The sequence below is a fragment of the Schistocerca gregaria genome, chromosome 2, assembly GCF_023897955.1.
Source record: "Schistocerca gregaria isolate iqSchGreg1 chromosome 2, iqSchGreg1.2, whole genome shotgun sequence".
In the NCBI taxonomy this organism is placed as follows: domain Eukaryota; kingdom Metazoa; phylum Arthropoda; class Insecta; order Orthoptera; family Acrididae; genus Schistocerca; species Schistocerca gregaria.
In genome coordinates this window covers 318,904,717-318,920,020 of record NC_064921.1, presented here as the reverse complement: position 1 = coordinate 318,920,020, position 15,304 = coordinate 318,904,717, and the positions used below count along the sequence as shown (strand labels likewise).

General features: G+C 42.3%; 1 protein-coding gene across 3 annotated transcripts in view; it reads left to right on the top strand.

The window, feature by feature from the left end:
- LOC126336946 (sodium bicarbonate cotransporter 3) overlaps positions 1-15,304 on the top strand; it is a 1,595,930-nt gene that overhangs the window by 55,313 nt on the left and 1,525,313 nt on the right. For 2 of the 3 annotated variants that reach the window (XM_050001142.1, XM_050001145.1), the window contains exon 2: positions 2,476-2,747. In XM_050001142.1, the coding sequence (XP_049857099.1) occupies positions 2,692-2,747 (56 nt within the window). In that variant the 5' untranslated portion in view covers positions 2,476-2,691. Of the gene's footprint in view, positions 1-2,313; positions 2,748-15,304 lie in introns of all 3 variants that reach the window. The other variant, XM_050001144.1, reaches the window with a different exon arrangement.

Genomic DNA, 15,304 nt, shown 5'->3' with positions numbered 1-15,304 from the left:
TCTAATACTGGATACCCAATCTCTTCTAAATCGACTCCTGTTTCTTCTTCTATCACTTCAGACAAATCTTCACCCTCATAGAGGCTTTCAATGTATTCTTTCCACCTATCTGCTCTCTCCTCTACATTTAACAGTGGAATTCCCGTTGCTCTCTTAATGTTAGCACCGTTGCTTTTAATGTCACCAAAGGTTGTTTTGACTTTCCTATATGCTGAGTCTGTCCTTCCGACAATCATATCTTTTTCGATGTCTTCACATTTTTCCTGCAGCCATTTCGACTTAGCTTCCTACTTATTTCATTCCTCAGCGACTTGTATTTCTGTATTCCTGATTTTCCCAGAACATGTTTGTACTTCCTCCTTTCATCAATCAACTGAAGTATTTCTTGTGTTACCCATGGTGTCTTCGCAGCTACCTTCTTTGTATCTATGTTTTCCTTCCCAACTACTGTGATGGCCCTTTTTAGAGACGTCCATTCCTCTTCACCTGTGTCGCCTACTGCGCTATTCCTTATTGCTGTATCTATAGCGTTAGAGAACTTCAAACGTATCTCGTCATTCCTTAGAACTTCCGTATCCCACTTCTTTGCGTATTGATTCTTCCTTACTAATGTCTTGAACTTCAGCCTACTCTTCATCACTACTATATTGTGATCTGAGTCTATATCTGCTCCTGGGTACGCCTTACAATCCAGTATCTGATTTCGGAATCTCTGTCTGACCATGATGTAATCTAATTGAAATCTTGCCGTATCTCCCGGCCTTTTCCAAGTATACCTCCTCCTCTTGTGATTCTTGAACAGGGTATTCGCTATTACTAGCTGAAACTTGTTACAGAACTCAATTAGTCTTTCTCCTCTTTCATTCCTTGTCCCAAGCCCATATTCTCCTGTAACCTTTTCTTCTACTCCTTCCCCTACAACTGCATTCCAGTCGCCCATGACTATTAGATTTTCGTCCCCCTTTACATACTGCATTACCCTTTCAATATCCTCACACATTTTCTCTATCTGTTCATCTTCAGCTTGCGACGTCGGCATGTATACCTGAACTATCGTTGTCGGTGTTGGTCTGCTGTCGATTCTCATTAGAACAACCCGGTCACTGAACTGTTCACAGAAACACACCCTCTGCCCTACCTTCTTATTCATAACGAAACCTACACCTGTTATACCATTTTCAGCTGCTGTTGATATTACCCGATACTCATCTGACCAGAAATTCTTGTCTTCCTTCCACTTCGCTTCACTGACCCCTACTATATCTATATTGAGACTTTGCATTTCCCTTTTCAGGTTTTCTACCTTCCCAACCACGTTCAAGCTTCTGACATTCCACGTCCCGACTCGTAGAAAATTATTCTGTCGTTGATTATTCAATCTTTTTCTCATGGTAACCTCCCCCTTGGCAGTCCTCTCCCGGAGATCCGAATGGGGGACTATTCCAGAATCTTTTGCCAATGGAGAGATCATCATGACACTTCAACTACAGGCCACATCTCCTGTGGATACACGTTACGTGCCTTTAATGCAGTGGTTTCCATTGCCTTCTGCATCCTCATGTCGTTGATCATTGCTGATTCTTCCGCCTTTAGGGGCAATTTCCCACCCCTAGGACAAGAGAGTGCCCTGAACCTCTATCCGCTCCTCCGCCCTCTTCGACAAGCCGTTGGCAGAATGAGGCTGACTTCATATGCCGGAAGTCTTTGGCCACCAATGCTGATTATTTATCAAAATTTAGGCAGTGGCGGGGATCGAACCCGGGACCGAAGACGTTTTGATTGTGAATCAAAGACGCTACCCCTAGACCACTGCAGTATCACATGGTAAATAGTGGACCCTGGGACGTCTACGAGTGTGGGAATCACGCGTACAGGCGTATGACACAAGTGACACCCAATCACCTGACCACATTCGCAGTTCGTGAGTTCCGCGGAGCGCCCCATTGTGCTCTTTCACGATGTCTAACGACTACTAATGTCGCTGATGTCTGGCAGTAGGTGGCAGCACAATTCAACTAATACAAAAAACGTTGTTTTTGGGAGCGTCGAGATACTTTTGATCACATAGTGTAGATTGTGCACAGTTAGTCCAACCGAAAATGTTACTTTCCTCGCAGATATCCATGCCTTTATATTGTAGACTTCTTCTAAATCAGTGATGAAACCTCTTGGATTTCGTTGTAATGTATTGGTTAAAAAAAGAAAAATATCTACAATTTCGTGTGTGAGATCTGCACTTTAGTCTGATTTTGATTGCCGTACAGCTACCTCTGTGTAGAAGCCGGGCCGCAGCAGTGAGTCGTTTGGTTACAGGCCAGGCAGCCGGCTGACAACGCAGCACGGCTTCACCTAGGAGGAGGCAGAGGCAGCGGCAGCGGCAGCGCACGTGACGTTTATCCAGGCCGCAATTGGGCGGCCGCGGCTGCTGGCACAACGTCTTTAATGGTGGACTTCCTCCGCGCGGTGGGTTTCCAGGTCTGCGCCGCTCCGGGCCGCGTCACCGGCAAACAGTGGGACTGCGGGCTGCTGCCGGCCGCGCACCGCTGATAGGCGGACACCGAGCCCTGCGCCGCGTTGAGCTGCCATGGCAGTCCAGCCAGCCGGCTCGCGCAGCTGACACCCCGTCGCGGGAGTGCGTCGTCTGCTCAACACCAGCCGGGCAACGCGCGCCGACCACTCACAATTCACACCATGGCCCGCTCCGTCACCTTCCGGGACATCCAGCACATCCGCTGCAGCTCCTTTCTGTGAGTACCTACGCTGCCTTTATTCCGTATAATCCGTGTAAGGACGTTCCAATAAGACAGTCAGTTCGATATTTGGTGTCGATACTAACACTTCGAAGAAATAAAAACTTTAAGGTTCGCCGATGACATTGTAATTCTGTCAGAGACAGCAAAGGACTTGGAAGGGCAGTTGAACGGAATGGACAGTGTCTTGAAAGGAGGGTATCAGATGAACATCAACAAAAGTAAAACGAGAATAATGGAATGTAGTCGAATTAAATCGGGTGATGCTGAGGGAATTATATTAGGAAATGAGACACTAGAAGTTATAGGTCAGTTTTGCTAATAGGACAGCAGGATATAAAATGTAGACTGACAATCGCAAAAAAGGCATTTCAGAAGAGAAGAAATTTGTCAATCGTATATAGAAGCCGGCCGCGGTGGTCTAGCGGTTCTAGGCGCTCAGTCCGGGACCGCGCGACTGCTACGGTCGCAGGATCGAATCCTGCCTCAGGCATGGATGTGTGTGATGTCCTTAGGTTAGTTAGGTTTAAGTAGTTCAAAGTTCTAGGGGACTGATGACCACAGATGTTAAATCCCATAGCGCTCAGAGCCATTTGAACCATTTTTCGTATATAGATTCAAGTGTTAGGATGCCTTTCTGAAGGTATTTGTCGGGGTGTATCCCTGTATGGAAGTGAAATACGAGCGATAAACATTATAGAAAAGAAGAGAATAAACGATTTTGAAAAGTATTGCTACAGCAGAACGCTGAAGAGCAAATGGGTAGTTCGCGTAGCTAGTGAAGAAATACTGAATAGAATTTGGTTACAAGAAATTTGTTGCACAACTTGACTAGAAGAAAGGATCAGCTGATACGACATATTCTGAGACATCAAAGGATCACCAATTTAGTATTGGAGGGAAGTGCTGAGTGGGTAAAAATCGTATATGGAGACCAAGAGATGATTACATTAAGTAGATTCAGAAGGATGTAAGTTCCAGTAGTTAAAAGAAATGGTTCAAATGACTCTGAGCTCTATGGCACTTCTGAGGTTATCAGTCCCCTAGAACTTAGAACTACTTAAACCTAACTAGCCTAAGGATATCACACACATCCATGCCAGAGGGAGGATTTGAACCTGCGACCGCAGCGGTCGGGCGGTTTCAGGCTATAGCGCCTAGAACCGCTCGGTCACTCCGGCCGGCTCCAGTAGTTATTCGGAGATGAAGACGCTTGTACAGGATCGACGCATGCAGAACTATATTTGACCGGTGTTCTTGAATCAGTAGATTGAGCAAGCAGTAAAGTGAAGCAAGAAGAAATTTAGAATGGCAATTGCCAGTAAAGTCGAGCGACGAGAAATGAAATCTCTGAAGTTTTCCAATAACATTGTAATTTCGCCACAGACGGCAAAGGACATAAAACACTAGCTGAAAGAAATGGATATTATCTTGAAAAGGGCTTGTAACATGAGCATAAGCAAACGTACAATGAGGGTAATCGAATGCAGCCAAATTAACTCAGGCAATGCCGAGAGAACTATTTTAGGAAATGAGACACCGAAATTGATAGATGAGTATTGTTGCTTGGTGTAACGTCGGTTTATTTTTAATATTACTGTTTTCGAGCTTTTATATTTCCAGAAAACTCTTTCTTTCAATCTTGCAGGACAACCAACTGTCAGCATTATCGCCGTAACTTCATCTCTAACTATAATTCAGCAGGTCCGTTTAATTTTATTGTGCTGACATGCGAGAGCAACTACACAACACATATCTCGCTTTAGCAGCGTCCGTCCTTAGATTGTTATCACGAGTCCACAAAAGTATCAATTATGGGTTATTGAGACAAAGTGACTTGGCATTATGTTTACCGTCAATACAAGTTCATTGAGAGTTCCACCCCGTATCCCCAATCCAGTCGTACCTTCGTACAATAAACGGAGTACCAGGAGTAGCCAGAATTCGTACTGCTCACTAACTCATAGCAACCCAAAAGAGGAATATTTAAAGATAAAACAACTCCTCAAGGACGCGTAGCGACCTGGGCTCGTTCCAGCGATTCAAAGTTTTGGTCGACATGACCAGGAATCGTACACAGAAATATATAAATTCGTGGATAAAGAAAATAATTTCTTAATAATGAATTGGGTAATTTATGCAAAACTGAAACGGATGATACAGTAGGTGGCCGAATCTGGTGGAATTAAAACAAGCTGAGGTAAATGGTTTAGGAAATGAGACACCAAAGCAGTAGATAAGTTTTGTTATTGGGGAAGCAAAGTAAGTGACCATGTCTTAAGCAGAGAGTATGTAAAATGCAGACTGACGATAGCAAGAAAAGCCTTTATGATAAAGCGAAATTTACTAACATCGAATACAAATGTAACAGGGTGTCTTTTGGGAAGGTATTTGCCTGGAATGAAGCCTTGTGCAGAAATGAAACGTGGACGATGAACAGTATAAGAAGAGAAAAAAACCTGGAATGTTGTGTTGAAACAGAACGCTGGAGATTGTATGGGTAGATCGGACAACAAATCAGGAGGTGGTTAGAACGATTGGGGAGGAAAATTTGACTACAAGGAGGGATCCGTTGATATGACACATTGTGGGTCATCGAGAAATTGTCAGTTTAGTAACGCTCGGAAATGCGTGGTTGGTGAGGGGTGGGGGGGGGGGGGGGGTGCAGTAAAAATTGTGGAAGCAGAACAAGTCGTGACTACAGTAAGCAGGTTCAGATCGGTATAGCTTGTAGCAGTTTTTAAGAGATTATCCACAGGATAAACTAGCGTGGAGAGTCTTCAGACAAGGTTTTCTTGATCAGAAAAGGACTACAGGAGAACAGAAGATCAAATATGGATGTTTTATGGATACAGGCTGAATTGGTGTGTAAAAGTTCGTATCAAGGCCGGGAATCGAACCCTTGTCTCCTGCTTACTAGGCAGGTGCGTTAGCCACTAAGCCACCTTGTCACTGCACGAATTTCCCTAGCATGCTTCCCTGCTCGATCCAAAGTATCACTGTCGATACGGTCGGCATTAAATTCCCTTGCAGTTGCTTGAACCGCGATGCAAAGGTGGCTCAATGGCTAACGCACTTCCCTAGTATGAGGAAGACAGCAGTTCGATTCCCGATCTTGGTACAAATTTGCACTCGCAACTTCAGTACATAAGCATAAAATCATATGTGTATGAGACCAGTAAAGCCTCTGAAATTGTGTCATTTCGTTCGTGTAAGTACATGCACTTGAGTTTCAGACTGGATCCCCAACTTACGTTCGATGCCGAGGTACTATTCCAGAACATGGAGAGCCTCGACGATTCTGTTCGTCTGTAAGAGGGAATTTAAAGCAGACTGGGGCGGCAATGAGAATGTGGTCGAGCAGGGAGGCGCGCCAGGGTGTGCACTGTTCGAAGGTGGCTTCGTGGCTAATGCACATGCCTAATAAGCAGGAGACTCGGGTTCGATTCCCGGCTTTAATACGAATTTTCACTCGCCACTTTAGTCTAAAAATACAAAATCATATCTGTATGAAACCAGTAAAACCTCCGAAATTGTGTTATTTCATTTAAGTATGAAAATTATACTACATTTATGTGAATAAAATTTAATAGGAAATTATGTAGAAACGCAAGGAGTAAAGGACAAACATTACAACGCAAACCAAATACGGTGTAATGGAAAGTACTTAGTTGTGTTTGAAGAGTCAAGTACTCATTTTGAATGAAAGGTGAAATAAGCGACATAGAACGTAAGTCTACACGTCCGATATTTATTACGTTGTTGACACTGATTGTATTGATATTAAATCTTTTTTTCACATTTCATCCTCTCTATAAAGGATTACAACTTCCTGTTTGAGATACAGCTCATTAAAGACTCGGCAATAGTGCAAGATATATTTACGTCCCAAAGGGCTGAGCGAGGAGATATCGTCAGAGGCTATAAAGACGTAGTTAATTTTCAAAAGTAAATATACTCAGCTAGACGTGTATGTCTAATAGGTAGCTGAGCCTATTTACCTCTGAAAAATAAATAGCTACACTAGACTCAAGAGACAGGCCTTAGGGCTTCGACTGTGGTTTAAGCCCCTCAAAACCAACTTCACTAAGGACACAGTGTGCAAATTATGACTAATTCCAGCTGCTTTTGTGAACAACAAAGATAATCCAGTATTTTTATTTTTGCCCAAATATACTCATATTTCAGCTTATACGTGGCATCAGCACTGACTTCTTAAGTTTTTTAAATCTTAATTAGATGATGGTTAGGTGTTGTGGGACCTTCTTTCGTAGTTCTTATCATCTTCCTCGCTTGAAGATGGAGGCTCAAAAGCATTGCACACGTTCTTTTTACTAACAGATCTCACAAGTCAAATACATTTCAAAATGCATTATTTATGTGCATGCGTTTATAGAATTTATAATTGCAAAGCTTTGGCCTGTGAACGGTGTTACTAAAAAAAGCATAACCGCTGTTTTTGCATCTGTGTTTGTGGAAGGTACCCAAACAAGCTACAACGAGCTTGGCATAAAATCAGCATTCTAATCACTTTTTCAAGATAGTAGGTACATACGTAAAATAATTGTTATAAGTTGATGGTATCTGATGTGTTTGTTATACACTGTGCATGATATAGAATTTTTACTATTGCTCTTCTGCTTCCTGTATACTGCAGAGATACTGCATAATTTTAATCTGAATTAAAGTGATTGTGAAAAGTTTATTGTATTTCCAAATACCATTCTTTACTTTTGATACCGATACTTTGATATTCCTTTCTATACTATGAAATTATTGTATACTTAGTATTGTTACCACTTATATCAATAATACAGAAACGTCCCTAGCCCATAACTCTTTAAAACAAGAGGTTCCCCATCCAACAAAAGTAAAAAGCAACGCTATGTAACATAGCACAGGCTGACAAGTTATTTGGGGAATTTCATAAGGCTATACTTTCAGTGACCCTGAACGTAGGAACACTATCTTACAATATATTAAATGCATTCGCAATTGCGAATAATGACAACCATCAGCTGTAGAATGGAATGACAATGAAAATTTGTGCCGGACCGGGACACAAACCCGGATTTCCCGATTATTATCTTACAGTCTCTCTCTTCTCTCATTTTTCATTATTTTTATTTCTGTATAAACATTGTTTGGTTTTCTGATACGGTAACAGCAGCCGTGTCTGCAGAATGAATCATAGGATTCATTGTATTTTTGTAACCCACACAAACATGTTTCGGGGGGTTCTTATTTTACTGAACTCTTCTTTTCTGTTTAGTTACTGTTTGTGAGGCCTTCATTATAAGGTCGGATAAATTCTCATAATTTGTTTTGGTGTTCTTGTCATCATGAATTTGTCCATTGCATGAAGATAAATTGGAAATCTGTGGTAAGCACTATGGGACCAAACTGCTGAGGCTTACGCACTACTTAATCTAACTTAAACTAACTTACGCTAAGGACAACAGATAGACCCATGCCTGAGGGAGGACTCGAACCTCCAACGGGGGAGGTCGAGTGAACTGTGACAAGGCGCCCAAGACCGCACGGCTATCCCGCGCATGACGATGTTGTTGTTGTTGTTGTCTTCAGTCCTGAGACTGGTTTGATGCAGCTCTCCATGCTACTCTATCCTGTGCAAGCTGCTTCATCTCCCAGTACCTACTGCAACCTACATCCTTCTGAATCTGCTTAGTGTACTCATCTCTCGGTCTCCCTCTACGATTTTTACCCTCCACGCTGCCCTCCAATGCTAAATTTGTGATCCCTTGATGCCTCAAAACATGTCCTACCAACCGATCCCTTCTTCTAGTCAAGTTGTGCCACAAACTTCTCTTCTCCCCAATACTATTCAATACCTCCTCGTTAGTTATGTGATCTACCTATCTCATCTTCAGCATTCTTCTGTAGCACCACATTTCGAAAGCTTCTATTCTCTTCTTGTCCAAACTAGTTATCGTCCATGTTTCACTTCCATACATGGCTACACTCCAAACAAATACTTTCAGAAACGACTTCCTGATACATAAATCTATATTCGATGTTAACAAATTTCTCTTCTTCAGAAACGCTTTCCTTGCCATTGCCAGTCTACATTTTATATCCTCTCTACTTCGACCATCATCAGTTATTTTACTTCCTAAATAGCAAAACTCCTTTACTACTTTAAGTGTCTCATTTCCTAATCTAATTCCCTCAGCATCACCCGATTTAATTTGACTATATTCCATTATCCTCGTTTTGCTTTTGTTAATGTTCATCTTATATCCTCCTTTCAAGACACTGTCCATTCCGTTCAACTGCTCTTCCAAGTCCTTTGCCGTCTCTGACAGAATTACAATGTCATCGGCGAACCTCAAAGTTTTTACTTCGTCTCCATGAATTTTAATACCTACTCCAAATGACGATAGAGACCCAAAAATCCTATAGGAGTTATTTTCGGTAACATTACTCGTAAGTTCAAGACTGGAATGTTTACATGCAGTAAGTGTAGAAGCATTGTGTTTTGAAGCGTAGCATTATAACGTATGATAAAACGTGCATAATTTTTCCTCGCCAATCTTCGTGGGAAATCTAGTTCCGCAAAGTATGGGGGAGAACTATAAGGTCTGAAAAGCAACAGAGAAGTAGTGGCAGAAGAGAGGGCGGGTCGTAAATAGTTCTTGCATAGCTCCGTCTATGGAGCATTTACAAAGGCCCCATGTTCAAGTCCTGGCCCGTCAAACAGTTTTAATCTTCCAGAAGTTTCACGACTGATGTTAACGTCGCATCAACTATCTCTGGAGACATATTCACATTTAGAAATGACTATAGTTCTGCAAAAGCTTCTAGAAGGAACTAAATCGAGAAATCACTTGACCATGTATTTGTGGCCTATTTGTCTCCCTACGCATTCAAATATTAACACTAGCAATTAGATGTGGAAACTGCAGCATTTGTGGGAAGGGGACGGGCGGCAAATAACTTGGAAAAACAGCTAATGAAAAAGAAAAATACGACCGTGACCAATCCCCCTAAAAATACGCAGAAATTCTGCAGGAAAGATTCAATATGGCTGAGCTGGACTGTAATGAAGATCATCTTATGCACGTGAAAGTCAGTGATGGTCTTGTGGCTTTCTGATTCATGGTTTAATTGCCATCCACGCTAAGTGCTATCACACCACAGATGGGCGCTAGGAAGTACGAACCTCTTAAAATGAGAAATACATCTGCACCACAAGTCCATCTATTGACATTAAAACACTTGTGAGTACAATGAAAGGATAACCTGCTACGATTAACTTAATGACAGTGAGATAGGCATGAAAGCCCTGTGGAAGCAACCGTTACTTTGTTGTCCAGGGCAGCCACTAATTTAAAAATTTGTTTACAGCTACTGTCCTCCGACCTACATTCGTAATGAGAGCTCATCCAGTAGTTGTTGAGGTTTGCAAATGGACTCTGAACAACGGGTGTTAAGGTACACTGCTGTCCAGCAAAGAACTATTTTTAAAACTGAAAAAACAGAGCATAGTTGACTACAATTTCGCTGATGGAACGTGCCTACCACTGTGTAACACGATTTCAGTTTATAGGTGAAGTAGGCAGGTAATCCACTTGATAAATGTAATCACTGAAAGAATTTCTAAAGCTGTTGCCCTCAGCCGGCGTCAGAGCATATCAGAAGTAGAGTAGAAAATCACGTAAGATCCTATCGTCAGAGAAGTAAACCATGTATCAAAGAATATAGCTTAAACTGGAGCCATGTTAACAGAACTCCCTGTCTGTGTCTCAAAGGAGCTCTGCCATGAACTTTTAGTAGGTTTCACTAGCGGTAACTCGCAATTCCTCAGTTTCAAGCAATTTTTTCTCGCTGACGCCTGACACTGTACGTCAACAGCGATGACACTGCACACTGTATTACTGTAGATATAGTTCACTACAGATTCACAAGCCCTCATTTGATGTTGCCCACCAAAAATTCGTCTCTTGTGTTGACCTCTTCATCTCAAAGTAGCTCCTGTCACTTAAGTGCTCAATTATTTGTTGGATATATTCTACTCTTTGTTTTCATCTATAGCATTTACTCTCAATATCTCCCCCAAGTTATAGGAAGTTACTCCCTGATGTCTTGACATATATCCTATCATCCTGTTCCTTCTTCTTGTCAGTGTTTTCCATATGTTCTTTTCTTCGCCAATTCTGCGGAGACCTCCTCATTTCTTACCTTATCAGTCTACCTAATTTTCAACACGCTTCTGTATCGCCACACCTCAAAGGCTTCGGATTCTCTTCTGTTCCAGTTTTCCGACAGTCCATGTTTCTGTACAATACAATGTTCTGCTCCAAATGTATAATCTCAGAAATTTCTTTCTAGGAGACTTCTGTTGGCTCTGATACCCATCATAATTTTACCTCTTACCCCAAGTGCTGTAGATGAAAGAGTGCGTTCTCGTTTCTCTGGCGAGTAAAAGTGCTGGGTGTCTTGCAGAATTTAGGGAGAGGATCAGGGGAAGGTATTCATTAGATAAATAACTCTCATCTGCTCCACTGCCCCCTAGTTCGTTTGTATAAGAGGCGATCAGAAAGTTTCCTTTTGACAGCGTTGGTGCAGCATATAGTCTATGCAAAGTAGCGAGACTCCGATGCTGGAATATACCATATGCTTCTAGGCGCTTTAGTCTGGAACCGCGCGACCGATACGGTCGCAGGTTCGAATCCTGCCTCAGCCATGGATGTGTGTGATGTCCTTAGGCTAGTTAGGTTTAAGTATTTCTAAGTTCCAGGGGACTGATGACCTCAGATGTTAAGTCCCATTGTGCTCAGAGCCATTTGAACCATTTTGAACCATGTGCTTCGACGGTTAGGTAAGGTGTTAGTGTGACATTCGTGTATTTCCGACGTGTGTGAGGTGAATTTGGAAACGTGAACTACGGCGATGTTATTGCCAAATGCGAACAAACAGGATCAACGTTTTGTTATTATTTTTCTTGGCAGCCGAAAGACAAACACCGGTAGACATTCATAGGAGAATGTGTGCGGCGGCATGTGTTCCGAACACCGCGGTTGTGGCATGGTGTGCTGTGTTCTGTACCGGTCGTGATTCGATACAAGAAGCCGCTCGTTGTGGGAGACAGAAGTTACGCGAACTCAAGCAGCAGACACTCGAGCCTCCGCCCTAAACTCTCTCCTCATGCGATTACCACGGTTTCGGTCCCTTAGGAAAGGCCATGAAGGTTGGACAATTCCTGTCAGACGAGGATGTCATACAGACGTTTACGATCTTCAGCACACGGTAATCTTGGTGTTTTACCAAACGAGTATGTTCAACCTGGTGCGTTGGTGAAAATGATTGCCTCAACGGTAACGACGATTTTGCCTGATTTGCATGCAATTCGGGACTGTACGACCTTCGAACGTTAACGTTTTGATCGCCCCTTACACTTCTGTGCCTCAGACAATCAGTTTGTTTCACAAAGGGATCATGAAATCAGGGGATACGACAGAGCAACCTCTGTAGTCTCCGTGCTTACATTTGCAGCTTCATCTATACATCGCTAGTTATCTTACGGTTTACTTATTCTTGTCGAAAACATCATACAATAGCAACAATAAATTATTTAGCTAAATTGTGTTTTCAGTATTAAAACGAACTTAGTTGATGCAACCGATTTAAAACATGTAAAATAGCTTTGTATTATGTGGGAATGAAGAAGGTTCTCACCAAAGTTTTCAGATATTAAAGTTCCAAATTTAGCCCAGAAACAGCAGTCTCAATAGCCTTGTTATCTGGTGTAAGCAAGTCTAAGGTGCTCGGTTCACCCAGTTTTCTTTAGACTAGCAAGTGGGGTTGATGTTGCGGATCGTCACATTCGCTGTGTTCTTTATTAATAGTGTAGCCCCATTTCTTCAAGATTTCTTTACAACAGATTGCATCCGTCTTTAGGTGATTCAGGTCTATCCTAGTCGTAAACACCCAGAAAATTCCTCCTGCAGGTTGTCCCATGGACATACTAGAGACGAGATTCACCACAGCTCTAATCGGCGTTTATAAATAAAGTGGTAGCTTTGGTTGATTATAAAAAATTCTTGATTTCAGTTCCAGCGGCTGCGGCATGTCCAAATATAGTGTGTCTGGGATCTCTCTTGCATTTGTTTTCCATCCGTTCTTCTGGTAACTTCTGTGAGGCCTGCGGTCATAAACCGATAGATGTAGGGGTAGGCTGAAGATATTCTACACTGTCACGTCCTGTCTCGTTCAGGCCTACTCGTTCTGCATGTTTAGAATTCGTGTGTTTTCAGGGGACACATATTCCTTTGTGGAACAATACAGAGTCAAAGCAGACGTAAGAGGAAATGTCGGTTGTGGTCCCCATATGGTATGCGTCAGATTCTGAGCTATGTTGTTCTTGGCACATACTTTCATGTTTGTACTCATGCAGTGATCCTTATAAGTAAGAGTGCGAGAGAGCCTGACTCCCAGATATTTCGAGTTAGCGCTATATAAGGGGATATGTCTATTCGATGTTACATTAAGTTCTCTCTTTGCCTCTCTGTTGTGAAAATGGAAACAAAGATTTGTGTTCTCTCTGAGTTGCACTTTAGATGATTATTATTGTAATCAGAAAGTTCTCGAGCGCTGCTGTAAATTTCTTTTCTACCCCTTTGAAAACTTTGTCCACAACGGTGATTGCTTTATTATCTTATGGTGTGTGTCAGAGTATACTTTGCGTACCATGGTCGCTTCTCACCTAGACGTCCCTCACCTTTCCTCTCCCAGTCTTGAATAATGCGCACGATGAACGGATTTTGATATGCCTCCATGCGCTCGAATTCCTCTTTATTTTACTTTCGTGGTCTTTGCGTGGAATATATGTAAAAGCAGGAAATACATCTTAAAATTTAATTGAAAACAGCCTTGAGTGCAATCCCATATTTATTGGCAATTGTAACGGATTTCGGTCAAAGTATGACCTTCTTCAAGCCATACAATGAGCTGACAGAAGTCCTGGGACAACGATGTGGCCGGCCGCTGTGACCGAGTGGTTCTAGGCGCTTCAGTCCGGAACCACGCTACTGCTACGGTCGCAGGTTCGAATCCTGCCTCGGGCATGGATGTGTGTGATGTCCTTAGGTTAGGTTTAAGTAGTTCTAACTCTAGGGATCTGATGACCCCACATGTTAAGTCCCACAGTGCTTTGCGCCATTTGAACAACAGTATGCACTTATACAAATAGAGGTAGTGTCACGTACACAAGGTATAAATGGGCATTGCGTTAGCGAAGCTGTCATTTGTAGTCAACTGATTCATGTTAACAGGTTTCCGACGTGATTATGGCCGCACGACGTGAATTAAACTGCGGCAGCAGAATAGTAGTTGAAGCTAGACGCATGGGACGTTCTGTTTCGGAATTCGTTAGGAAATACAGTATTCCGAGATCCACAGTATCAAGAGTGTGCCGAGAATATCAGATTTCAGGCATTACCTTTCACCACCGACAACGCAGTGGCCGACGGCGTAACTTAACGGCCGAGAGCAACAGGGTTCGCCTAGAGTTGTCAGTGCTAACAGACAGTGCGGCAAAATTTGTCGTTAATGGGCTGTGGATTGGCAGCAGGTGACCGACGCGAGGGTCTTTGTTACCAGCACGACATCGCATGTGCTAGCGACTATATCGGTTGAACACTAGACTAGTTTGCTAAGAAACTACTAGTCACGGAGTACTAGTGCATCAATGTATTTCGACCTAGACGAACAACGCTTCGAATCGATTCGTCCGTATCGACCAATTCACTTCTAATCTTCTCGAGCAAGCATTGATATTGAACTGTCAATCAAACAGTAGGCCGAACGTCAATATAAATGCGATATCGAACTATCTATGCTCTATGATCAGTTCTGCTATTTGTGTTTGAGTAGTTTCGGTAATTTAAAAAATCGACTGGGAACCCGTCGCTGTTGTAAATATGAGCACTTCCTGAGGATAACTTAGAGTCATGAAACATACCTGACGATAATTGAACAACGTAGAATATTCTGATATAGGAAACACTATATTACAGTTTCTGCTGTCTCAAGTACATCTGGCGATAATCTAGATGAATTATCCCCATCTTATGTCTTCACATTTTATCCCGATGCATTCTGTACCTTTCCCGATGAACGGTTCTCCTGGAAATGTAACTGATGTACGATATCTGTCTGCGAATTACGCAATTACCTGAGTGAAATACGCGGAATTGATTATACACTGGCTGACTCCCACACCTTGACCGCAATCTCGTAGAGCAATAAATCACAATTTGCACAGTAAAGGAGTATGCAATGAGTCACCTATAAAAATCCCATCGCATTGACAGCATACTTTATTAGAAGATGTGTTAGAATGATAGCTCTAATTTTCAAGAGTCACACGATAATCTTGTCACAAGGTCAAAAACAGGATTATAAAGAAAGCTTTTTAAATTGCGACAACGCTGGACTGATTGTGCAGATGCTCTCAGAATTTCTCTTCATGCATATTACTCCACGGATTGAACATATCACAGTTAATTCAGTCGCCTGTTCTCGATTTTTAC